General features: G+C 46.5%; 1 protein-coding gene across 1 annotated transcript in view; it reads right to left on the bottom strand.

Moving 5' to 3' along the window:
• Window positions 1-25,779, bottom strand: part of LOC130102102 (membrane cofactor protein-like) — a 52,589-nt gene extending 26,810 nt beyond the window's left edge. The window contains exon 1 of the mRNA XM_056268002.1: window positions 25,652-25,779. Coding sequence (XP_056123977.1) covers window positions 25,652-25,721 — 70 coding nt within the window. The 5' untranslated portion in view covers window positions 25,722-25,779. The remainder of the gene's footprint in view (window positions 1-25,651) is intronic.
• Between the last annotated feature and the right edge of the window lie 261 nt (window positions 25,780-26,040).

The following is a 26,040-nucleotide window of genomic DNA, read 5'->3' as shown; positions in this document are numbered from 1 at the left end:
TTCTATGACCGTGTAAACAGGAAAAAAAAGCATGCATTCGCATATTTCGAGATCGGTTTCAGGCCCCATTCATGGAAATAAATCAGATATAAATCAGGTATGTGCCAATGCGACTCATGTAAACAGGCAGATCGGATTTTCTGAGGCATTAGGCTACGCCTCCGCGGTTTAACCCCGACGTGCATCTGCAAAGGGACGGATGGCCCGACGAAACGTTGTGTCGTTGTAGGAGAGGAATGTGGACAAACATATCAAAGGTTGGCTTGCTCATCCTAAAATTTCACAAATTTTATTTATCGGCCCATTTACGTAAAAAATATTTTTTGCGTGCATATGATACGCACTTAATGGCATTTAATACACGCGTTTACAGTGCGTATCATATGCACGCAAAAAATATTTTTGGCGTATAAATGGCACGAGAAATAAAATTTGTGCTATAGATACTCACTTTCATGAGATCGTTTTGTATGTCCCCACGAGTCCTGACTGAGATCTCTCTCGCATGGAGTTCATCCATCGCACTTTAAACATTTTTCTTTTTTTTCCTAAAGATTTTTATTTTTATATACAGTATAATTGTGCTTCAAATTAAAAAAAGTATTTACCTACACCTTATTCTTGTTTAAAATCATTTACATAATATATATGAATGTATATTGAGCGTGATAAAAAGGTGACCTTGAAATTGTGGCGTTAAAGACGACGCGAAACAAGGAAAAATTTGCACCAGTGCAACCAAGGCAAAAAGTTAGTCTGGAGCCCTAAAATATGAATATTTTTCTTAGACAAACTCATCGCTTTGCTTCAGAAGGCCTTTATTAACCCCCCGGAGCGTGTGGAGCACTTTTATGATGGATAATGCACTTTTATGGACTTCAAAACAGAAACAGCCATTCACTGCCATTATAAAGCTTGGAAGAGCAAGGGCATTTTTTAATATAACTCCGATTGTATCGGTCTGAAAGAAGAAATGTCATATAGGATGCCTTGGATGACTTGAGGGTAGGGCTGGGCGATAAATCGATTAACTCGATTAACTCGAATGTGTCGTTTACGTCGACTTGTTTGAATGAAAATCGGTTCTCCTTTTAAAGCAACACCAAGTAACTTTTCCTCTGCGGTCGCCCTACAGGTTGGAAGTGGAATTGTCCATTACCGCTGTAGTAAATAATTTAGCCTACTGTCGCACGCACACTCGTTGTTTATCCAGCACCGGCTTTGGAATGAACGATGTCCACAGACAAGGTAAAGTATGTTGCATGATTTCATGAACGAATGATGTATTGCGACATCAGAAACGAAGAAAAACAAAATAATGACTATTGTAACGCTTGACGTAAAGCAAGTCAAATTTGTAGTTCTTATGTCTCATTCGAACTACAGAAACGCGACCCGATCTGGCAATCTTACATAGCGTGGTTATAGCAGATATAGGACCGCAAAGCGAATCCAGAAGTGCCTTTCACCCTGTTACGACGTAATGAACCACTGAAACGATTTTGGAAACATTATTTTAAAGGGTAGGTGAAACACTCAGTTTCAGTCAATCTCATGTTAATCTTGAGTACCTATAGAGTAATATTGCATCCATCATATCTCCAAAAAGTCTTTAGTTTTATTATATTTATAAAAGAAAGATAGGCTGTACCAAGTCTTTCCGGAAAAAGCCGAGCGGGTGGAGGCGTGCCGTGTGGGCGAAGCCAACACGGCGATAGACACACACAGATATTTGAAGCAGTTCTACTCACCACCTGCGGTTCCAACGCAAGACCGTTAACCTTTAGTGTTGGGACTGCTCCATCCTTGAGAACTAAACGATTAGCAAATCCGGCTTCAAACTGGGCCTTGTTTATAAAAAAATCATCCTCGAAATGCATGGAACAAACAAGAACACTTGCACAACTGTGTTGATGTTCTGGAAAAACAAACTCCATCCACTGGTCCCTTAACGCTTGATTCTTTGGGAATCTGTGCAGTGTTGTCTTGCCTTGGCAACCGAAAACACACTTCTTTGGTGACATATTGCAGCGCAGCCGATGCAGAGCGCTTTGATGGGCATAGGTTACGGCTATCGCTCTACAGCTGGGCGCGCGCCCTTCCGAGAGAAGTGCCCTTAGGACCGTATAAGGAAATTCCGGCGCATCTGACGTCATACGCGCCCATACTCGAAAAAAACTTTCCGAAACTTGTGACAACCAGGAAGGAGTATTTTGAGAACAGAAATACTCAATCAAACGTACAACTTAATTTTTGAAACTTTGTCCATGTTTAGCATGGGAATCCAACTCTTTAACAGTGTAAAAAACTCACTATGCATGAAATAGCATTTCACCCCCCCCTTTAAGGTAAAAAATCTTACTTAGTGTTGCTTTAACATCCAGGGCTGCCAACTCTCAAGAATTTTTACCAACTCTTTTTACACGCTCTCACGCCACACATCCACTTTCTAACGCAGAAAAAAATCACAAAGCAAAGAGGACACTGACAGACAAGACAGAGAAGGTTACTATTGATATGAAACAAAGTCTCAGCTCTCAGATTCCGTCAATTTAATAACGAAATTCAAACAATAAACACCGTTTTGATGCTTGTAAATGTGACGTGACAGATCGCTGACAGATCTCAGTTCAAGCGGCACGTGAACCGATCATCTTTTACTCTTTACTACTAGTTAACAGTAAATAAACACGAATGATCAATAGGTAATTTGAAAGATACAGTTCAACTTACCAAAATGAAATAAAATAGATCGATCAGTGTTTTCCAACCGCGGAAAGAGGTCCATAAAACAGCTGGAGAACAATATGTCACGTAACGTTACATTTAACTCAGGAAAGCCATTTAATGACCATAGCACGTTAGTTGGACTTAAAAAATTGCTATAGAGGAGTATTTTGCTAAATATGATAACTATATTACATATTTATTATATTTTTACCTATATAATTAAAATATTATAAAGTTGTTATTATAAAAAAATGCATTGTATTTAATTTAAGATGTTATTTTTAACCTTTAATAATAATACCATCTGACTGGCTCTGTATGTTTACAGCATTAGGTGAGATTTTTTTGGGGCGAAAAATTAACATAACACAGTAACGTATCTACTGTACCTAATATTTATCCAAATTAATCGATATTGAATCAAGATCCGAATCAAATCACAAGAATTGAATTGAATTTGTGAAATTTGTGTCTAGCAATAATAAAAACAGTAGCATTACAGTCATTGTACCATTGTATGGTACATGTAAACATTGTGTTGTCACTAAAACTACACTAAAATTCTGTTTAGTTACCAAATGTTTTGACAATCACAATACACTTATTGTGATGCAAGTTTTTTTTTTTTTTAACAGATCCTCCCAATCTCAATCCACCCATTTTATGTTATGTTACGTTGTGTTATGTTACATTTTCACGGTTTACAAAGGCAGGGCCTGCCATCTTGTCTTTTTGGCTGGTTGTTTCTGATTGCACTTTAACCCCAAGGGGGAAATCCAGATCAAATCCCAAAAGGGAAAATAAAAAAAAATTAAAGGTCCCGTTCTTCGTGATCCCATGTTTCAAGCTTTAGTTAGTGTGTAATGTTGTTGTTAGAGTATAAATAATATCTGTAAAATTATAAAGCTCAAAGTTCAATGCCAAGCGAGATATTTTATTTAACAGAAGTCGCCTACATCAAACGGCCCGTTTGGACTACATCCCTCTACTTCCTTCTTTAATGACGTCAGTAGAACAGTTTTTTGACTAACGTCCACCCACAGGAATGCTCCCTCAACTCCCTCAACTTGCGCACTTCTTATAACTTACTGTGTTTACTCAGCTCTTACGGTGATTTTCTAAAGTAAAACGGACGCTTCATCGTTTGTGTGATGTACAATAAACTTTATTAAACTCATCAGTATATGTTTGATCATCATTCGGACCTGGTCCGAAACAGCAGACTTGTAGGCTATTAATAAATAATGGATACATACAAGCAGATGACAAATACGTTATAATAACCGTAATTAAACTACTAAACTATACCTGTTCCATCTCTATACAGCACTCTGACTCTGTAGGCATTATTGTCCGACTCGAAATGAACACCGTTACTGAGAGTTTCTGATATTATCATCATTCCGTGAGATGGAATTGTCCTGAGAAACTGAGCGCGAGCTCATGAAGCTCCGCCCCCTGTGCCGGCAGCAGCAGCTTATTTGCATTTAAAGGGCACACACTAAAACAGTGCGTTTTTCTGAGCCCCAAAAAATGACAATTTAAACATGCTGTAAAAAATTATCTGTTGGGTATTTTGAGCTGAAACTTCACATACACATTCTGGGGACCTCAGAGACTTATTTTACATCTTGTTAAAAGGGGCATAATACGGGACCTTTAAGTTAAAACTTGTTTTGAACAATTTCTTTGTCATCTGCAGATTGATTTTAAGTAGGGGGAAAGAAAATCGATTTAAATCGTAAATCGGATTTTTTTTTAGGCCATATCTCCCAGCCCTACTTGAGGGTGAGTAAATAATGGGCTAATTTTAATTTTTGGGTTAACTATCCCTTTAAGAACACACTACTCGCACATTGTATACTATAAAACGTACTCGGTTACCTAACTTAACCTCGGTTCTCTCTAGAGAGGGAACGAGTATTGCGTAAGTTTAGCTTACGCTACTGATAAAGTTAAACTTTGCTCGAGATATTGAAGCCAAAATTATCCTTAATTTTGTATATATTGTCAACGCAGTGCAGCAGCTGCAGACCTAGAGCAGGCTATCTAACGTGCTCATTGGCTGCCTTGCGGCAACTGCAGCAGCCTACCAGTGAGCCTGGCGTGGCGTCACGCCCAATGGTGGCGCTTCGCGACCACTACGCGTCACAGCCCGCGCAAAGGGGTGTGGCTTAGCGTATAAAAGCGGGGCTCAGAGGCTGCTTCCCTGGTTTTCATGATCTGAAGCGAAAATCGCTCGTGGCGCTTAGCACGGCCGGTTACGCAATACTCGTTCCCTCTCTAGAGAGAACCAAGGTTACGTTAGGTAACCGAGTACGTTCTCTTACGAGAGGTTCTCTCGTATTGCGTAAGTTTAGCTTAACTTTGTCAACGCCGCGCGTGCCCAGCATCCACTCTATGAGTCCCAACCCGGGGAACATTGAAAGTGGGAAATTCAGGCGGCCAGCAAGCGGGCCGACACATGTATAAACATAAGCACCCATGGGGAATGCTGAGCGGCGGCGCCGGGCTGCAATGTATATCAACCCATATTAGTGCAGCTCAACCAGGAGAGCTAACGTTGAGGTAGCCTGCGCACCAGTGATGTGGGCAGATCATACACACATTAGACTGATAGAAGTCTGGCCTGCAAGGCGGGAACTTCCAGATTATAGAATCTCACAAATGTAGACGGGGAGGCCCAGCCCGCCGCCATACAGATGTCGTGAATGGAAATTCCACTGGACCATGCCCACGACGAGGCCATGCCTCTTGTGGAGTGAGCCCTGATGCCCAGTGGGCATTGCAGACCTTTTGACGCGTAGGCAGCAGAAATCGCGTCCACTATCCATCTGGATAGGGACTGTTTCGAGGCGGCGAGACCTTTGGTGCGCCCGCCAAACGAAACGAAGAGCTGCTCGGAGCGTCTGAAGGGGGCGGAGCGCGTAACGTAAGCTCTCAGTGCCCTGACAGGGCAGAGGAGGCTGTCGCTGCTCACGCTGTCGGATGCTGGCAGAGCCGACAGAGAAATGACCTGCGCTCTGAAGGGAGTGCCAATCACCTTCGGGACATAGCCATGTCTCGGTTTGAGGATGACTGTAGAGTAATTCGGGCCAAACTCAAGGCACGCTGCGCTAACAGATAGCGCGTGTAAGTCCCCCACACGTTTAACTGATGACAGAGCCAAAAGAAAAACGGTTTTGAGCGAGAGGTATTTTAGATTCGTTGAATCTAATGGTTCGAAGGGATGCATCTTTAGGGCCTCTAGGACCACGGAGAGATCCCAAATAGGAACTGAAGGTGGGCGCGGAGGGTTCATCCTTCTGGCTACTCTCAAGAAGCGGATGACCAGCTCGTTCCTTCCTAGCGACCGGCCTTGCTTCGACTCAGCGAAGGCTGCGACTGCCGCCACGTATACTTTGAGCGTGGATGGGGACCTGCCCTTATCCAGCAGCTCTTGAAGGAAACCAAGCACCTGCGAAACCTCACCCGTTCTGGGGTCCAGATTTTTGTCGGTGCACCATTTGGAGAACACAGACCATTTAGACGCAAATAGCCGTCTCGTAGAGGGGGCTCTAGATTGCGTGATCGTGTTCATAACTCCTTCTGGCAGGATAACGGGTATCCGTTGATCAACCACACGTGCAGAGACCAGTGATATGGGTGGGGATGCCAGATCGAGCCGCAGGCTTGAGAGAGGAGGTCCCTCCTCACCGGAATCGGCCACGGGGCTGTGTGTGACAGCCGTGTTAGTTCCGGGAACCAGGTTTGGTTCTCCCATTGCGGGGCTATGATGAGCACCGGGCTGTGCGATTCCCTGATTCTCTTGATTACCTGTGGTAACATAGAGATCAGAGGGAAGGCATATAGCGGGCGGCTGGGCCAGAGTTGGGCCAGCGCAGCCTTGTTCTTTGAAAAGAACACTGGGCAATGAGCGTTGTCCTTTGACGAGAATAGGTTGACTTCCGCTCTGCCAAAGAGGCGCCATAACAGCTGGACTGTTTGGGGGTGTAAAGAACACTCCCCGGGGGGGATATTGTCCCTGGACAATCTGTCCGGTCCTTCGTTCAGGATCCCTGGCACGTGCGTCGCTCTCAGCGAGCGCAGGAAGCACTGGGCCCAAACGAGGAGGCGTTCTGCCAGATCGCAGAGGCTCCTCGATCTGACACCGCCCTGGCGGTTCACGTAGGACACAACCGACATGTTGTCCGAGCGGACTAGAACATGTTGGTCCTGTATGAACGGGAGGAAGCACTTCAGCGCGTTCTCGACCGCCAGCATCTCCAGACAGTTTATGTGAAGGCATTTCTCTCGGTCTGACCACAGGCCAAAGACCGGTCTGCCCTCGAAAAGGCCGCCCCAACCTAAGTTGGAGGCGTCTGTCGAGATGATTTTTCGGTGGGAAATCGCTCCCATTGTCACCCCCTGCTGGTACCAATTGGCCGCTAACCAGGGCTGCAGAGCTGAAATGCAGCTCTGAGATATCCTGATCCGCTTGTAGCCGCGCGTCCACCCCTGACGGGGTACGCGGGCGTCCAACCAGCGTTGTAGCGGGCGCATGCGCAGTAAGCCCAGCTGAAGCACTGTTGCAGCTGAGGCCATACAGCCCAGCATCCTCTGAAATTTTTTCAGGGAGGCGGTTCTGCCCTTCTGGAAAGATGCGGTGTTATGGCAGAATTATTCCCATCTCTTCCAAACCAATAAGTGCTGCTACTGCTGATTGAGGCGAGCAGGAGAGATGAGCGGACGGGGAGAGACGGGTGGACTTTGACCCCAAAGGTCAGAGTACAGGCCGGTTTTAGAGTAAGAGAAAGCATGACCAAACCCTTAAGTTCAGGTCATTATTACTATTTCCTGACAAGAGAGAACTGAACTTTAGTCCATCTATGGTAGACGAACAGACCTTGAGATAAGCTGTATAAAAACTACTCTCCCCCTCTCTCCTGCGTCTCACTTGTATCGCAGACTGTACATTGACTACCTCTGTGGAACAACTGAACCTTTCTTGCAAGAAATAAATCATTTTTAATTCTCAGACTGTCTCTTACGCTTTGATGATTGTTTAATGAATAAATTTGCTATTACAGTTGGTGTCAGAAAAAGTGGAATGAGTTCTTCTCCGTGAAGGGATTCTGGACCTGATAGCGGACGGTGGAGAGAACGCCCTGGCGCATAGGCGCCAGTCTAACCTCGCAAGAATTAAGAGAGAGAGAGCCGACCGCTTCCTCAGGCCCAGAGAACTTCAGGGGAGAACCTCAGAAAAGAACTCAGGCGAAAAGAACATCTCTGGTAAGAGACAGTATAATATTTTCTTTGGGGAATTCGAAAATATTTTTCATGGGTGTACTATGATGGCTGTACTTTTAAAACCAGAGCTGTGGTACGAGGAATAAGGGGGGGGGGGGGGGGGGGGAATTGCGACCACGGAAGCGGGTCAAGAGATTATCCAGCCCAACTGGGGGAGATTGCGACCAGGAATTGGTCGACAGATTGTCCAGCTCAGTACCTAGATACTCGTGGTAAAAGTACTTAATCGCTGGTTAGAGTCCAGAGAAAGACATTTGGAAGTCACTGGTTAGAGCCCAGGGGACGGACATAGTAAGCAAGATTAACTACGACCCGTCTGATTTTGGGTGAAAAATCAGTATATGCGCATATTGTAAAGTCACAGGCCGAGGTGATAATTTGAGACAGCCGTCATGGGGACATCCAACAGCAAGAAGCTGTGTACACCGGTGTAGTGCCAAATAAGAAAGCGCTACGGGAAAAAGGGCATGAGAGACATAAAATATTTGATAAAATATCATGATTTCCCAAAAGAAGGGACACTGAGTACTACTAGATTGAGAGTGGTAAAAGAATCAATTGAGGAGAATAGCAACAAAACACAGGGATATTGTGGTTGTGTTAAGCATGCGTGTAAAAATTGTGATGAAACGATTGAATGCTGGATTGAGGAAGCGAATAGGAGAGAACGCAAAATGTTGAAAAAACAAGAAAAGAGTGAGTAAAAAAACAGAATGAGGAATGTGAGAAGGCTGTGAGTGGAGATAATGTGTGTGCGAGTAAATGTGGGAGTGAAAGCAAAGCGACTGGATGTGCTGTAAAATTAGGAAAAGTATGGGGGAAAATGTATGTTAGACATTGAAAAAAACTGATAAAACACCATGATTTCCCCAGGGAGGGAGCACTGAACACAACTAGAAAAGAGTGTGCGAGAATCAGTGGAACAGGGCAGCGGGACAAAAGGTTGTTGTGGCTGGGTTCAACATGGGTGTAAAAAATGTAAACAGATAATGGATTGTTGGCTCGAAGATAAAATGTCGAACTGCCAGGAGAAATAAAGTTTTTACTTCTTCATCCAGTAAATGGATGCATGACATTAGATGTCTATAGAACTTAAATTTATATGATAAGGATTGAAGCAGCAAGCAGCAATAAGGCTGTCTGTGTGAAATAGAGGGAACTGTAAGTGAGAGACTTGATGGAAGAAGAAAGAGAAAAAACAAAAGGTTGGTGTGTGAGATATGTTTGTGTGGGGATTGTGCAAACAATCATGTACTGGTTAGATAATGAAGGAACTGGCATGTTTGAGAAAAGAAAGGAGAGGATACAGAAGGAACTGGGCATGTAGGGAAAGATTGAGAAGAAATATAGTAGAAAACTATATGTGATGGAAATAAAATGTCTGACAGAATTTATGGAAGTCAAATTAACTGTTTAAATGATATGAAAAGTCAGTTTTAGAATAAAATAAGGCATTGTATGATTGACAGGGATTAACATGATATGAAGAATGTTTTAAGCAGAATGGGGAACGATTATATATTTTTAATGGTAAAATAAAGATTGAAATTATGTTTAGTTTTAGTTTGACAATCATTGTGTTTTGAACCTAAAGGGTCTATAATGGGGTAGTGAAAGGAATTGGAAATTATAGTTTTATAAAAAACGAATGCATATCCTGGTATTTATGATTGTAGACAATGTCTGTATTTAATATCTGAGGAGTGACTGAGGGTCCAGCTATGCTGGGAGTGCAGCAACAGTGTTTGCTTATTCAGCCCGGCTTCCGGATGTTGGATATGTACTTGTTCTGTAATTAGTGTTGTTGATGATAATATCAAATTAGTAAGGTGTAAAGACAGCTATGTCCAAAGATTCTGGAAGTGTGACCAAAGTAATTAAAAAAAACTTGTGAAACCCGCTTAGAATATGTTGAGTGAGCCATGCTACTTATTAAAATTAATGTGCTGCCAATGATAATGATGAAGATTATGATTTGGCTATTGTGATTAAGTCCACCATTGGTGGACTGTAAAAAGAATACAGAGAACTGCTTATCAGTGGCTCTGTTTACATTCCTGAATGGGACACACACTGCTTCAAGGGCGTGCAGTAAGTTGGAGCCGTTTGCAAGCTCACAGTGATCAAACTATAGTCAAGGTGTCTGATGCTGTAATTGAGGCTGACACATGAACCCACCAGATGACAGAGAGTGTCTTGATTGTGGTCAGCAGGGCCATTTAACACGTAACTGTAAATGCACACCGAGAAGGTGTTTAAAAATGTGATAGTGACACTATCACAAAGTTTGAAAGTAGATCAGTTTAAATGACGACAGTAACATTTTTCGTCTGAAAAATAAGAGATAAAAAACAAGGTCAAAAGATTGAAGTCTTAAAGTGAATCCTTTTGAAGAATTGACACCAACAGATGTGAGTTGCAAAATATATCAAAGGTAACTTGAAGGATGATTGTGTTTTAATTAAACATTTTAAAAAGGGTTCAGGTAATATGGAGAGACAGATCTCAAAGATGATTTATAATAACTGCAAAAGATGCAGAGTAGCCCTGTCAAAGTTAGTGTGAAACCTAAATGGAGATTGATAAACTCCTAGAAAAAAAAACTTTGAAGTCAGAGATTAAACTATGGTAATTGAGATTAAGAAATGTGAAACGTTATTAAGAACTAGAATAATTATTTTTATGTAAGAACAAATAAGCAGAAGCAGTAGGCTACTGGATTAACAGTTGCTAAATGTAAAATGTAGAAAGGAATCTGATTAAACAAACAGCTTGAAAAGTTGACCATGAAAGAACTAGAAGCTGATGTTCCCTTTCGTTGTCACTCCGAGTTCCGTCGGATGACGACGAATGGGGTTTCGCTTAGAAAGCCAATCGACTTCGAGTACTACAAAACGAGCCAATGGCAAAGAAATGCCATGGGTCTGCGGAATTTGCATAGCGTAACTCCGCCTCACCTCGTGGGTATTTAAGGAGAACGCTGGCAGCAAATAGGCATGTTTTCGCTTCGGAGCCAAGGTGATCCTTCGACAAGCCATTCCTGTACTGTCAGTTCTTCAAGACGAGCGAGATTCTCTGGTGTTGGTGTGACGGCGATCTCCGGCGAGCGTGCACTTCCTGCTTATCTGTCTGTGGTTTGACAGCGAGTGTGTTTCTCCCCGGGCGCTTCAACACAGTCAGAGTTTCTTTCCTCTCACAAAAGAGCTTGCACGCGGCACGTCTTTTTAAAGATGCCTCGCCCGTGCACTTCTGGTTGCGGTAGACTCGTTGCCGACTCTGATGGGCACGGGCGTTGCATAGTGTGTTTGGGCATTGATCACGCTAGAGCAGCGCTCGTGGATGACTCATGTTCTCTCTGCGGGAACATGACCATCGCAGCACTACGATCAAGACTCAGTGATCTCGCAAGAGTGAGAGCCCCCTCATCCACACCCCGATCTACTGACTCTAGAAATAGAGCTAGTACTTCGGCTGGTGGCCAGGGTGATCTGAGGGTGACGGTTTGGAACCAAGCGCCGATTATCAGTCCGTGCCCAGCCGCACCCTCTCCAGTGTTGCAACCCGTGAGTGCTCAGGGGATTCCGGCGGGACCATCTTCGGGTGTCCCGCGGGTTTCCTTTGGCGCTCCAGAGGAGGACGCGATGTCTATCGCGGCATCACAAGGTGGGTCTGAATCTTCTGGAAGTGAAGACTCATCACAGCTGCCACCTTCGGGTGTGAATACAGTTGTGTCAGAGTCTGATCCGGAGATGACGGCCATGCTGTCTCGAGCCGCCGCGAGCATCGGGTTAGAGTGGACCCCTCCGCCCTGTCCCGAGCGCTCGCGGCTGGATGATTGGTATTTCGGTCAGGCTGCGGACCCCCGTCCGCGTCAGGCCCCGATACCTTTCTTCCCGGACGTGCATGATGAGATCTCGAAGTCCTGGAAGACTCCCATGTCTTCCCGTGACCGCTCGATGATTTCATCCACCTTTCCTCCCCTCTATGAGGCCGCTGCCCGTGGGTACACTGGGCTCCCCCCGGTTGAACGCTCTGTTGCGATGCAACTGTGTCCTCAGAGCGCTTCTTCTCGTGGTGAGCCTAAGCACCCATCCAAAGCCTGTAGGTATTCGTTTAACGATAGTGGCGAAGTCTTACAGAGCTGCGGGACAGGCAGCCACCTCTTTGCATGCCATGGCCATTCTGCAGGTCTACCAGGCCCAGATGCTCAGGGACATGCACGAGGGCAGGACAGACCCAGGGCTCTTCAATGAGCTGCGCGCCGCCACCGACCTTGCTCTCCGAGCGACGAAGGTGACCGCACGCTCCCTGGGTTTGGTGATGTCCACAGCCGTGGTCCAGGAGAGACACCTCTGGCTGAACTTTGCTGATATGAAGGATGCCGAGCGGTCCCGGCTGCTCGACACCCCCATATCACAAGACGGCCTTTTCGGCGGTGCAGTCGAGGATTTTGCCCAACAGTTCTCGACTGCTCAGAAACAGACTGAGGCTATTAAGCATATTCTGCCCCGACGGCCCGCTGCTGCCTCCACCCAGCCGACCGGGCAGAATACTCAGTCTGTTCGCCGCCGAGGGCGCCCTCCTACGGCTCCCGCCCCTCCCGCCCGGCCCAAGCAGCAGCCTTCACCTGGGCCCGGTCGCGGAGGAAGCCGTAAGAAGGCGCCCCAGCCCTCTCCAGCCCCGCTAAACGCCGGGCCAAGCGGCGCTCCTGAGACGGGCTGCTCAGGGATGATGTGCACTTCTCAGGAGATGGTAGCAGGACCACTCCTTCCCCCGGTGGAGGGCCGGGGGAGAATCTTTTGTTCTCCACTCCCCGCTGCTCACCCTCGGGTGGGCAGCACCCTAATGTGGTTAAAGAAAGAAGTGACACATTCATCCCTGAGCACACAGAGTTCTCGGACGACACGGTGCGCCGCCCCCGGGCCGTGCACCCCTCGTCCTCCTCTGTCCCAGAGCCGGATGACAGTGCGCGCCATCCCCGGACCATGCCGCTCTCATCCTCCTCTGTCGCCAGACCCCTGGCAGAGCAGACCCCCGTGGAACGTTCGTCCTTCCCTGGTCTCCTCTGTCAGGACGCGGTCTATGGCTGTACCCCCACACCGGGCCGCTATGCCGTCCACGTCTGGGTCAGCCATTCCGCCTCGCTGCCCCACCGACGGGAAGTCTGTGGTTCGCATGACCCCGCTGGTACAGTCTTTGGGAGCTTGGCTAGAGCTCCCCAACCTGTCCCGCTGGGTCGCACGAACGATCAGGCTCGGCTACGCGATTCAGTTCGCGCGGTCTCCTCCCCGCTTCAGGGGAGTCCGCTCCACTATGGTCGGTGGCAATGCCCCTATCATGAGAGCGGAGGTTGCCACCCTGCTGGCGAAGGGTGCGATCGAGACTGTCCCTCCAGCCGAAATGAGGACCGGCTTCTACAGCCCGTATTTCATTGTCCCGAAGAAAACCGTTGGGTTACGGCCAATCCTGGACCTGCGCGTTCTGAACCGCTCCCTTCACAGGCTGCCGTTCAAGATGCTCACCGCCAAACGCGTTTTCGAATGTGTGCGGCACCAGGATTGGTTTGCAGCGATCGACCTGAAGGACGCCTACTTTCATGTCTCCATCCTCCCTCGACACAGACCGTTCCTGCAGTTTGCTTTCGAGGGGCAGGCATATCAGTACGCAGTTCTCCCATTCGGGTTAGCCCTGTCTCCTCGCGTCTTCACGAAGGTCGTCGAGGCAGCCCTTGTTCCCCTCCGGGAACACGGGGTTCGCATTCTGAATTACCTCGACGACTGGCTAATTCTAGCTCACTCTCGAGATCAGCTTTGTGAACACAGGGACTTGGTGCTCCGCCATGTAGCCCGTCTGGGCCTTCGGGTCAACTGGGAGAAGAGCAAACTTTGCCCCGTGCAGAGGATCTCTTTTCTCGGTATGGAGATCGACTCGGTCGCCATGTCCGCGCAGCTTACGAGCGAGTGCGCGCAGTCACTGCTGACTTGCCTGAGACAGTTCGAGGGCAAGAGTGCGGTTCCACTGAAACTTTTTCAGAGGCTCCTGGGGCATATGGCATCCGCAGCCGTGGCAACACCGCTCGGATTACTTCATATGAGACCGCTTCAGCTTTGGCTTCGCGACCGAGTCCCGAGGTGGGCATGGCAACACGGCACTCTCCGAGTACCAGTTACTCCGACCTGCCGTCAGACCTTCACCCCGTGGTCGAACCTCAGTTTTCTACGGGCCGGAGTGCCCCTGGAACGAGCTTCCCGGCATGTTGTCGTAACGACAGATGCCTCTACCACGGGCTGGGGTGCCATGTGCAATGGACGTGCTGCCGCGGGCTCCTGGACAGGACCCCACCGCCTATGGCACGTCAATTGCCTCGAGTTGCTGGCTGTACAGCTCGCCTTGCGCCGCTTCCGAGCCGTGCTCAGGGGCCAGCATGTACTAGTCCGTTCAGACAATACCGCGACCGTAGCGTACATCAACCGTCAAGGTGGTCTGCGCTCCCGCCGTATGTCGCAACTCGCCCGCCACCTCCTCTTATGGAGTCAGAAGCATCTGAGGTCGCTTCGTGCCATTTATATCCCCGGAGCCCTGAACTGTGCAGCCGACGAGCTCTCACGGCTTCAGCCCCTCCCGGGAGATTGGCGACTCCATCCCCAGTCGGTTCAGCTGATTTGGGACCAGTTCGGGGACGCACAGATAGATCTGTTTGCCTCTCACGACTCGACCCATTGCGCCCTGTATTATTCCCTGACCGAGGGCACGCTCGGCACGGATGCACTGGCGCACAGCTGGCCGCAGGGCCGCAAGTATGCGTTTCCCCCAGTGAGCCTTCTGGCGCAATTCCTGCGCAAGGTCAGGGAGGACGAGGAGCAGGTCACTCTGGTCGCGCCGTACTGGCCCACCCGGACCTGGTTCTCCGAACTCATACTCCTCGCGACAGCACCTCCTTGGCCAATCCCTCTGAGGAAGGACCCCCTTTCTCAGGGACGGGGCACCCTGTGGCACCCTCGTCCCGATCTTTGGAAACTCCACGTGTGGCTCCTGGACGGGACGAGGCAGGTTTGAGTACCCTACCACCAGCGGTGGTGGCTACCATCACTTCCGCTAGAGCGTCGTCCACGAGACACGTCTATGCGTTGAAGTGGAACCTCTTCGTCAACTGGTGCTCTTCTCACCGAGAAGACCCCCGGAGATGTTCGATCAGTGTTCTGCTTTCCTTTCTCCAAGAAGGGTTGGAGCGAAGGCTGTCTCCCTCCACCCTCAAGGTCTATGTCGCCGCTATTGCCGCACATCATGACCCGATAGAAGGTAAGTCGGTGGGGAAGCATGACCTGATCATCAGGTTCCTGAGGGAAGCGAGGAGACTGAATCCTCCTCGCCCTCCTCTCGTACCCTCTTGGGACCTCGCAGTGGTCTTAACTGCCCTGCGCAGCGCTCCCTTTGAGCCTTTGCAGTCAGTCGAGCTTAACTTCCTGTCAATGAAGACAGCGCTTCTGACTGCATTGGCCTCCATCAAGAGGGTAGGGGACCTGCACGCATTCTCCGTTGACGAAGCGTGCTTGGAATTCGGGCCGGGTCACTCTCACGTGATCCTGAGACCCCGGCCTGGATATGTGCCCAAGGTTCCTACCACTCCCTTCCGGGACCAGGTGGTGAACCTGCAAGCGCTGCCCCCGGAGGAGGCAGACCCAGCCTTGGCACTGCTCTGTCCAGTACGTGCTCTTCGCATCTATGTAGACAGAACGCAGTGTTCAGGACCTCAGACCAGCTCTTTGTCTGTTATGGTGGGAAGCTGAAGGGAAAGGCTCTCTCCAAGCAAAGGTTGTCTCACTGGATAGTGGACGCCATTGCTTTGGCATACCAGCAGCAAGGTCGACCGTGCCCCCTTGGTGTGACCGCCCACTCCACCCGGAGTGTCGCGTCCTCTTGGGCTTTAGCGCATGGCGCCTCGCTAACAGACATCTGCAGAGCTGCAGGCTGGGCGACACCTAACACATTCGCCAGATTTTACAATCTCCGAGTGGAGCCAGTCTCCTCCCGTGTACTGTCTTTTTCAAGCTAACATGGGATCCGTTAGGTGTCTTCGCTTGCTCGCCATGCCACTCCTCGGACTGGATACGTGCGATCTTCTCCTCAGGTGAGCTTCCCGAAAGCCCTGAGCTCCTCCAGCACTGCTGACGCTGGCGCCAGTGTCTATTGCCTGCGCGTCGGCTAGGTGCCTTCCGTGTGCATGGTACCTCCTCTGAGCTACCCCCACATGTGTATTTCCACTGTAAGCCTCTTTGAGCATGTGTCTTTCCCTCGGCAAGCCACCTTGCCACCCCTGGGGTTGAAATATTCCACCTGCGGCTGGACACCCCAGTGATTCCCCATATGCATCCCTCGGGTCATATGTGTATTCTTAAGTCCCCCCCCTCTGGGTTGGCAGTAATTGCATACTTCCCTTAAAATCTGGGATATGCTCCCCAGTGTACCTTGGTATTCCTGTGCTAAATAGGAGTCCTTCGTCCGTGCTAGTCTCACGACAGGGATCACAGATTTACGCAGGGCACTGGAAGACAGCTGAGAAGTGGCGTGATTAGACTGGTATCCCCATTCATCGTCATCCGACGGAACTCGTGACAAGTTCCGTCTGGCTGCCACTTCCGCTGTACCGCAGGGATCGCCTGAGCTCAGTCTTGGCTCCTCAGCGAAGAAAACATGCCTATTTGCTGCCAGCGTTCTCCTTAAATACCCACGAGGTGAGGCGGAGTTACGCTATGCAAATTCCGCAGACCCATGGCATTTCTTTGCCATTGGCTCGTTTTGTAGTACTCGAAGTCGATTGGCTTTCTAAGCGAAACCCCATTCGTCGTCATCCGACGGAACGTCTCCGTTCCCTACTCAGGGAACGAGGGTTACATCCGTAACCGAGACGTTTTGCTTTCAAAAGATAAGTTTGTTATTGGCTGTAATGAAACAGTTCGCTTAACTAAAATCTGATGTGTGCTGTGCCTGAAACTGCCAGTGCGACAGAGACTCAATCTGAGTGGAAATTTGTAATGTCTAAATTCCCTGAGGTGGGCAAAGGACAAATATAAATAATATGTTTATTTGAAACCGTATGTAATTTCTGGCAAAGATGCCTTAAGCTGGGATAGAGTTAAAAGATGGTAGATAAAGTTAGACGTTTATGAGAGTGCAGTGTACCAGTCCCTCTCTCATTCAATGTCTCTCTCTCATTCAATGTTTTAAAAGTAAAACTGAATGACTTTAAAGAAGTCTTTAAAATAATAATGCAGATCTTAGACGATAGAAGACATTTTATTTTATTTTAGGACCAGTAACTTCTTTGTCTCATTTAGTCTCCACCATTCAGGACCGATGGCTCCGGCTACAGATGAACTGAAGTACACTGAATGTACAGTTGTGATCTAAATTCACTGAGTATAATCTAAGCAGCTAGGTTTCTGCTTTTAAGATGGTTAATGGATTTAAGTGATTAAATACTGTTGTTATTAACCTGTCTCCCTGTGTGAACACTATTAGGCAATCGGAATGGCTCTGGTGACTCTTGAACGTGCCTTTCCTAAGCTCCAGAAAACAGCTGAGTTCTGTTGAAGCAAACAGTCTGTGATGGAAAAGAGCGGGTACCAGTTGTGCACGAGGTGATTTCTCGACGACGGGTAAGACCTTCTTTGGCCAGACAGAGGGCAACCTAAGGCAGAGAGTCACCGCAGACACTGGGCATCTCCAGATGGAGGTGTTTATGTGAGAAAGGTATGAGAGTGGAGCGGATGACTGTGAGGCCAGCAGCATCCTTTATCGTTAGGGCGGATGAGCTGTGAGGAGTTACAGGCAGTCTGACCCAGAAACGTGAGTGTTCCTCTATACCAATCACCAGAAACCGCATTCATTCTTTGGCTTGTTTTTCATTGTCTGCAAATATGCCAGGGGAAAACACCCTGATGGAGATTATAGAACAAGGGCTAACAGAAATGGGCTTTCAAGGGCCAGCTGAGACCATGAGGGGATTGCCATTAGTTGTTGTGGAGACAGTAGCAAAACTTTTTTATGTACTGGTTGCCTTATGGGCAAGGAAAATCATAGTGTTGATTTTGAACTAATAGGTCTATGACATAGTTTTAACTCTTGAAGGTCGTTAGACATGGTGGTGGCTAAAGATGAAGACAGCTTTTGTAGATTTAAGAAAAGTCTGGATAACAAAGGTGTAGTGTTAATTTTACCAGCCATTTTTAAATTTAGTTTCAGTTTTAGTCCAGTTTCAGCATCGCTTGTTAGTTTTTATCACATTTAGTCGACATCATCCCATTTTTATTTAGTCTAGTTTTAGTCGACTATAAGTCGAGCATTTTAGTCTTTATTTTAGTCCAAGAAAACATAATTTTATTCGTTTAGTTTTAGTCAACAAAAACTGTCAACATTTTAGTCTAGTTTTAGTCAGGACATCATTTTAACCTTTTACTTTTTTGTCAGCAGATAACATTTAACATTTCCTTAAAATTATTTCACATTTCAACATTTTCTCTCATCTTTTTGATAAAAAACACAATTTTAAGGAACACATGCAGACATGGAAGATGTTCTGACAATATTTGCATATTTATTTTGAACATTGTTAAGGTTCAAAGACACAAACACAAATGCTTGCATTAAAACAAATAAAATACACCTGACAAAGGAAACAAATAAATAAAATAAAGTGTCTTATGAACTTAACACAAGTGCTGGCTGTTTAAAGCTAGTTCACATAAAATACTGCTAAGTTCTGCTAAATGTCTTTGTGGTGAACTGCGACGTGTCTCTTCAGGTTTGTTGTGTTTTTTCCAGCTACCATGTGGCCACATTCCTTCCCTTCGACTAAAATCAAGCATTTGGTTTTGTTCTCCACTTCAATGAAGCGAAAATGTGTCCATATATCACGTCTCCTCTTTCTCCCGAGCCCCGTGCAAACAAAGCATGTTTTACTTTTAACCTGTCGCCGCATCGCCGTGAATCCAGCTCCTGTCTGCTCCATGTGTTGTGTAGGCTACTCTGTGCCCGGCCTGCCCGCTCCAGGTTTGAAAGTGGGTGTGTGGCGGAAGAGCTGACGAGGAGGATGCGGAGGAGGAGACAGGATTTGACAAAACCATTTCATATAATAATATGTAATTTTCGTCTCGTCTTTGTTCGTGAACTAAAATGTCCATAGATTGTAGCCCAGTCTTTTATTTACCGAACTGCATTTTCGTCTCGTCTTTATTAGTCTACGAACATTATTTCTGATTTACTCCCAGTTATTGTTTATTAGTGGGGATTTTAGTCTCGTCTCGTCTAGTTTTCGTTCGGTGAAAAATGTGCGTTGACGAAAATATTTTCGTTTAGTTTTCGTTAACGAAATTAACACTACAAAGGTGAATGGTCAAAGGTTATTGTAATGAATTTAATATTGCATTTTGTCTGAGTTACAGCCTTAGGAGGCTGGGGGAAAATATTTTTTGTTTATAGTGAGAGAGACTGCCTGAGTTGGAGGAAGGGATGGTAACTGTGTCTGTCTTTCTGTTATCGGCCTGCCTGAGCAAGCTGAAGAAAAATAATGATAAGGAACCAAAACAACCCAGCTGACTTGTCTAAAAATCAAATGAATAATGAACAAGACATGCTTTGAAAGTGGTTAAGAGACCATGTAAAATTAGATAGAAACTACAGGAAAATGGAAAGGTTAAAATCTTATTTAAAATTTAAATCTTTAAGCAATAATATAAAGAAAAGTGAAGATTGAGAATGAGCAGTTAACATATGTGTGTCTAGTATGAGTGCGTGTGATGGTGACAGCACTTTATGCCTTGTATGTATTAGTTTGGGGCACTAATAGTCCGCCTGAATAGTGTGTATATTGCGTCATTAACCTCTGGAATGAGTTTATCATTACAGATGGGTTAAGGCAAATGACAAATTTTAAAGAAGCTGATAATTCTGATGAAAAGACAATACAGAACATGGGACAAGCTTTAAGTTGATTGGCCATCAAGCTCTGTCTGGTAGTAATACTTTTGTCATACATAATGTAGATTTGAAGATCAGTTTAAGTAAATTGGAATGGTGTAGTTGTAGATCACCATCTGGCATGGGCTGAGATAAATGAAAATGTTGTAGATTTGATGAAAATGTTGTAGATTTGGTGGAAACAACAAAGTGACATATTGGCTAAGTCAACATGAAATTATCAAGAGAGCCCCTCACATTTATGATTATTGTGAACAAAGGGGGAGAAATGATTGACTGACATTGACCAAGTCTGCACAGCACGACCTGACCTGATAGGGAAAATTGATGACTTTGGAAATGTTTGTAGATGACTGACTTGAGAGACCAAACAACAGGCCTGAAAAGCAGGATTCGCTGTGAGACTCAGGGCCATTGCCCTTCAAATACTTCGATAAGAAGATGAGATTGGGCTTTAAGTGAAGAATGTAATATTTAGTTTCAGAGACAGAGAAAGATGTCTGGGCAAAATTTGGCTGAAGGACGCCGTTTGGGTTGGTGTTGATGGCAAATCAAATTAGTTTTAATTGATGAATGAGCGGGGGGGTCATGCATCAAAAGGGGGATGGTAACAATTGCCAAATATGGTTTACTAAGGGGTTCACATTTGCTGAAAGCCATTGCACAGGTGGGGCAATATTGCTGTCTGTAAGTGTGCCGCACACGCTGATAACAAAATTGCAGGACTGTTTCAACAGGAGACGCCAGGGCAGATGCAGCAGCGAAGGCCGTGGCAGCACAGCAGACAAAAGAAACTACGTGTATTTTACTATCTGAAAATAACCTCGACATTTGTTTTTCTTTACAGAGCATGCAGACTTTTGATGCAGGGCAGAATGTCCCCTATAAAATAATGGTTATGGATGAATTTGACTAACTATCCTGGCCTGGATTGTTATTGTGACAGAAAGAAACAAGGCCACACCTGCGCAGCACATAACTTAAATTTTCCTTTTACAGAATGTCAGGATGGATTGGATCAAACAGAACTAATTCTGTTCCAAATGTATAAATATTGTGTTGTGGACATGAGCAAAGTGGGTTGAGAGTTTTTCAGGGGAAAAGGACCCCGAGTGCTATTAAGTGAGCAAGAAATTATCCGGAGATAATGTTTCAGGTTGTTGATTCCACAGGTCACACCAAAGGGGACGAGCGGTTAGACAAGCGGTCACTAACAAAATACTTAAGGTCTCCATTCACAGGTGAAAGCAGGCAAGAAATGGTTCACTCCAGTGGGGGTGCGGTCATGATTTAAGGGAAAACCTTATAAGGATCAGAAAATGGTTGGAGAGTGTGACACCTGGGTCCAAGCCTCTCACCTTAAGCCTGGTTCACACGGCAGGATAATTAGGCCGATTTTAGCCCCGATTTACCCCTTCCGACAATCTTAAGGATGCTCCGATTATCGTAAATAATCTGATCAGATATTCCTGCCGTGTGTGGTGTGTTAAGACTGCTCTCGTCTGCTCGGAAGGACGTCGGGACCGCTCCGATCTCAAATCGGGGATATCCAACATGTTGGATTTTTTTGGCCAGATTTCTCCTCGTGTGTGGTGTCTCCCGGGGACAAACGAGCACGCAGCCTGTGGACTGTGGCGTGTAGCCAATCAGAAAGCGAGGTGACGAGGCGCAGAGGAAGCACCGGGAAACAAAATCAAAATAGTCCATGCTCGCGTTGTCTCCACTTCTTTGACCATCGCCTTTTCTTTTGGTAACGTTTTTTTTTTTTCGGTTAAAAACAAACTACACTGGTTGTTTACTCTGAAGTCACGTTTGATCTCGAGGGATTTTGCGAGATTTTCCGTCTGACCTGGGAATGCTCGGGAGTCAAATCGGTTCGTGCGTGATGTGTTGATTTTGCCGTGTGGCTGCGCACCACACACTGTACGACCAAAACTGTTAGACCCGTGATTTTTTATCGCCGTGTGTGGGGTCTCTCAGGTTTGGAAAATCGGCCGACAATTTTAAAATCGTTCCGTGTGAACCAGGCTTTAGACAACACCAACAGGCCTCAACCATCCAAGAGCACAAAGTGAGGGATTCAAGGACGTGCTTGTCATAATGTGGGTCTTGTGTCCTGTCATGTTTAGTGTCATTAGTGTCTTGTCATTAGGTTTCCCAGGTGTTTCCCATTTACCACGCCCCCTTGTTATCCTATCTAGCTCGTGTGTCTCTTATTATTTAAGCCCTGTGTTTCTGCCCTGTCTTTGTGAGTTGTTGAATGTATGTTCTGTTCCAGGATTAACGTGAGTGTTGGTCGTTGGTCGTTGGTGTGTAAAGATTCCTGTTACAAGTTCTGAGTCTCTGTTTAAGTTTATAGTTTGTTTAAATAAAGCGTGTACACTGCGTTTGGATCCAGCCTCCTCTCTGCCTTCACCGCATCACGTTACAGATCATCACAGTGCTAGTCCGTGGGCCGAACGAGATGATCAACACACCTGGAGGAACCAACTGCCAACTGATAGTTTAAGTTTAACAGAAGAATCTGTTTTTGTGATGATTTTGATGATTTTGTTTGATTGAATCAAACTAGGTATTGATTTGATTGGTGCAAATGTAGAAAATCTATTAATTTATGTGTAACAAGCAAAAAGACGGACCGTAATGGAGATATCAGAGTTAATTTTGAACAACTAATTTGGTTAGAGGAATGGGAAAATTATAAGACTTCTCTAGTTAGATTTGTTAAACAGTGCGTTCAATAGAGCTTACTAAATTGAATTAGAAGTGAATAAAATATGGAGATGGGCGTGGATTAATGGAAAAGCTTAATGATAGGAGTTAGGATTGTGTGTATTATTCTGATAATTTTGTTATTCATGGGTGAATATGATTACAGAGACAGGTGAAACCTGCTGTCTGTTCAATTGGTAAAAAATGACAATCTATCCCAAGGATGAACAAAATTATGCGACGATACAGGTAGCGGAAGTTACAGTGAGATGTGTGTTAAATGTATGTATGTCTTGTTTGTTCCTGTTCTATTTTTCCTCTTCTGAGAATGATTAAGGGCAAAAGATTTTAAAGAAAGTTACAAACAGCGGTCATCCGTGTCACGAGATGGCGTACAAGGACAGGGAATGAAATTGAAGGATTTCTCTTTCTGTGTTTTTTCTATGATATGTTTTAAGTAATCAAGTGTTTTATTGATATTGTATTTCCTACTAAGCAAAAAACTATTTCTTGTGTATGATGAGATGACTGAGGGTCCGACCCAGGTTGGGGATGCAATGACAGTGATCATTCGTCTAGCCCGGTCTCATAATAGACCGTTATCTTTGCTTGCTATAAAATTAAGGGCCTATCCCTACAAAAACAGCCTAAGCTTATTTCATTTTGTGTGACTAGCTGTGTCATTTATAACGACCCGATTGCTTTGAATGGGGAACGTCGAGTGAGCACGTGTACTGTGCGAGCGGCGCCGGAGGCGGTGTGTCTGTTAGTAAGCGTGAGCGCTCGTGAGCGGGCACGTGACTTACATTCATAGCTTGACAGATATGAGAGCCTGGACACCACGGCTCGCTGACAGCAGCAGCTGGCTATGTCACGTGAGACGTCCCGATTGCTACGAATGGGGAACGTTTTGTGAAAATATTGTGATGTGCGAGCGGCGCCGAAGGCGGTGTGTCTGTTTGTAAGCGTGAGCGGGCATGCGACTTACGCTCATAGACTGACCCATATGAGAGTGTTTTAGCCATGTGACAGAGCGAGCAGAGGATGGGCGTGAACACAAGGTTGTGGGCACGATACCTGCATCTAACACTCAAGCGGCATTTGCCAGCTTTAAGAGAGTGGGCTCTGCGAGCGTGAGACACGGGGGGTACAGTGCTTGTGTGTAGGGGTGAACACTGAGACGTGGGCACTTTTTCTACACTTGAAACACCAAAGGCATGAGCCGGATAACCAGACATTACACTCTTCTGAGATTTCTCTGGGCTGCCGTAAAAACGGCGGTTGTGTGCAGGCAAGCGGGTAACATTACCGACTCGTTGGCTGCCAAATACTCCAGTGCAGTAGCCCTTTCCAGGGGGACTGACATGGCGAGATAGTTTGACGGCGGTCCGGCCGCGGCTTTAAACAGTGCTTTCTGTACGTAAGAAAAACTGTCCGCGAGCTCAGAGAGGAGAGCCGCATAAATTTTATCTGCTGCCAGAGCCGGGATTCGAACACGGGTCTCTGGCACGAAAACTTAGGGTTTCGCCAGTGAGCCACAGGGGAAACGACGTAAGCTTTAGTTAGCGCGAGCAGATAAGAAAGCGTCATCACAGCTTTGTGTCAGCGTTAGTTTGCAGGAGTGCATGTTATATAACAGGCTCATAGCTGCAATATTGAGAAATAGGGGTTAGTCCGGCCTCGGCGGGACTAGAACACTCTTCCCTTTTCCGCCGGTGAGATACGCATGCGCCTGGGGCGGGATAGCTTTCTCGTACGTAGAGAAGCTAGCCGCGATTAGAACAGCTGTTAGCGGCGCGTCCTCATCCATATCAAGCGCTTCGACCTCTGAGGCAGCGGCAGCGCGGGCGGGAGCCGGCGGCTGCGCGTCCGGGTGGGGGGGCGGGAAAGGAGAGAGAAATGCTCGAGGGAGTCGTTCCGGCGAGCATTTGAGTGCCACATCAGGCTCCGGCAGTCTCTGTGCACGGCGCTTCTTCTTGCACGGTCCAGCAGATGGCGGAGTGACAGCTTTGCCGTTAAGAGGTCTAGACGAGCCCGCAGGGTCGACATAGATAGTTCCTCACAGTGGACACAGCCTCCCGACGTGCAAGGGCTGCGTGGTCCGGGCCCAGGCAGAGAGCGCACAACACATGGCGGTCTCCGACGCTGAGCGGGGCTCGGCACGAGCCACAGGACGTGCGAGGCATTCTTACAAGAACGCTCGCGCTCTTTTAGAAAAGCGTGTGTCGCCGCGGCGAGCACACACACACAGTAAATACAGTGAAAAGAGCAGTAAAGGATATTGTTGCCGGATAGCGTTGCTGGCACGGAAGGCTGAAGGCGGCGAGAAGTCGACCGGCTTCCTCAGGCGCTTTCCTCTGCTGGCAGTCGCTGGATTCGACGGCGGCGGCTTCTCTCGGATCCAGCGGTATGAAGAGCTTCGCTGAAGAGATAAAAATCAGGGAAGCAGCCACTGAGCCCCGCTTTTATACGCTAAGCCACACCCCTTTGCGCGGGCTGTGACGCGTAGGGGCACGAAGCGCCACCATTGGGCGTGACGTCACGCCAGGCTCACTGGTAGGCTGCTGCAGTTGCCGCAAGGCAGCCAATGAGCACGCTAGACAGCCTGCTCTAGGTCTGCAGCTGCTGCACTGCGTTGACAATATATACAAAATTAAGGATAATTTTGGCTTCAATATCTCGAGCAAATATGAACTTTACCCGTAGCGTAATCTAAACTTACGCAATACGAGAGAACCTCTCGTAAGAGAACAGCATATAAGTACTCGCAATGGGACACACCGACTGTAAAACCTGAAACTAAATCGTAGTTCACTAACGATAGATAGATAGATAGATAGATAGATAGATAGATAGATAGATAGATAGATAGATAGATAGATAGATAGATAGATAGATAGATAGATAGATAGATAGATAGATAGATAGATAGATAGATACTCACCTCGGACATGTTCACAGATCATAAGATACGGAATGAGAGCAACACTGAGCCACAACACCTTGCATCCCATCTTGTTAATGTCGGTGAATGTCAGCCATAATCAAGGCCAATGTTATTTGTTTTCTGCACCAAATAAACAAAAAAGACATTTTAGCATCATGACGTAAAGAAATGCACTTTTAAAATATGTATTTTTTAATAATCAAAAGTTAACACTAGCATTCTCTACAACAAAACAGGCACAAAAGATTCACATGAACACAACCTGGTTCTGTTAGCGGCTAGCATAACAATCAAGACAGGTTTGAATTATTAACGTCATATTATGCCCATGATTTGACCGAATGAATAAAATAGGTTTAGTTTACTAACCAAGCTTCAAAGTGCGT

The sequence above is a fragment of the Rhinichthys klamathensis genome, unplaced genomic scaffold (genome assembly GCF_029890125.1).
Source record: "Rhinichthys klamathensis goyatoka isolate OS25496 unplaced genomic scaffold, OSU_Roscu_1.1 h1tg000269l_1, whole genome shotgun sequence".
Taxonomy (NCBI): domain Eukaryota; kingdom Metazoa; phylum Chordata; class Actinopteri; order Cypriniformes; family Leuciscidae; genus Rhinichthys; species Rhinichthys klamathensis.
Note: the sequence above shows the minus strand (reverse complement) of the source record. Positions and strands in the feature narration are given on the sequence as shown.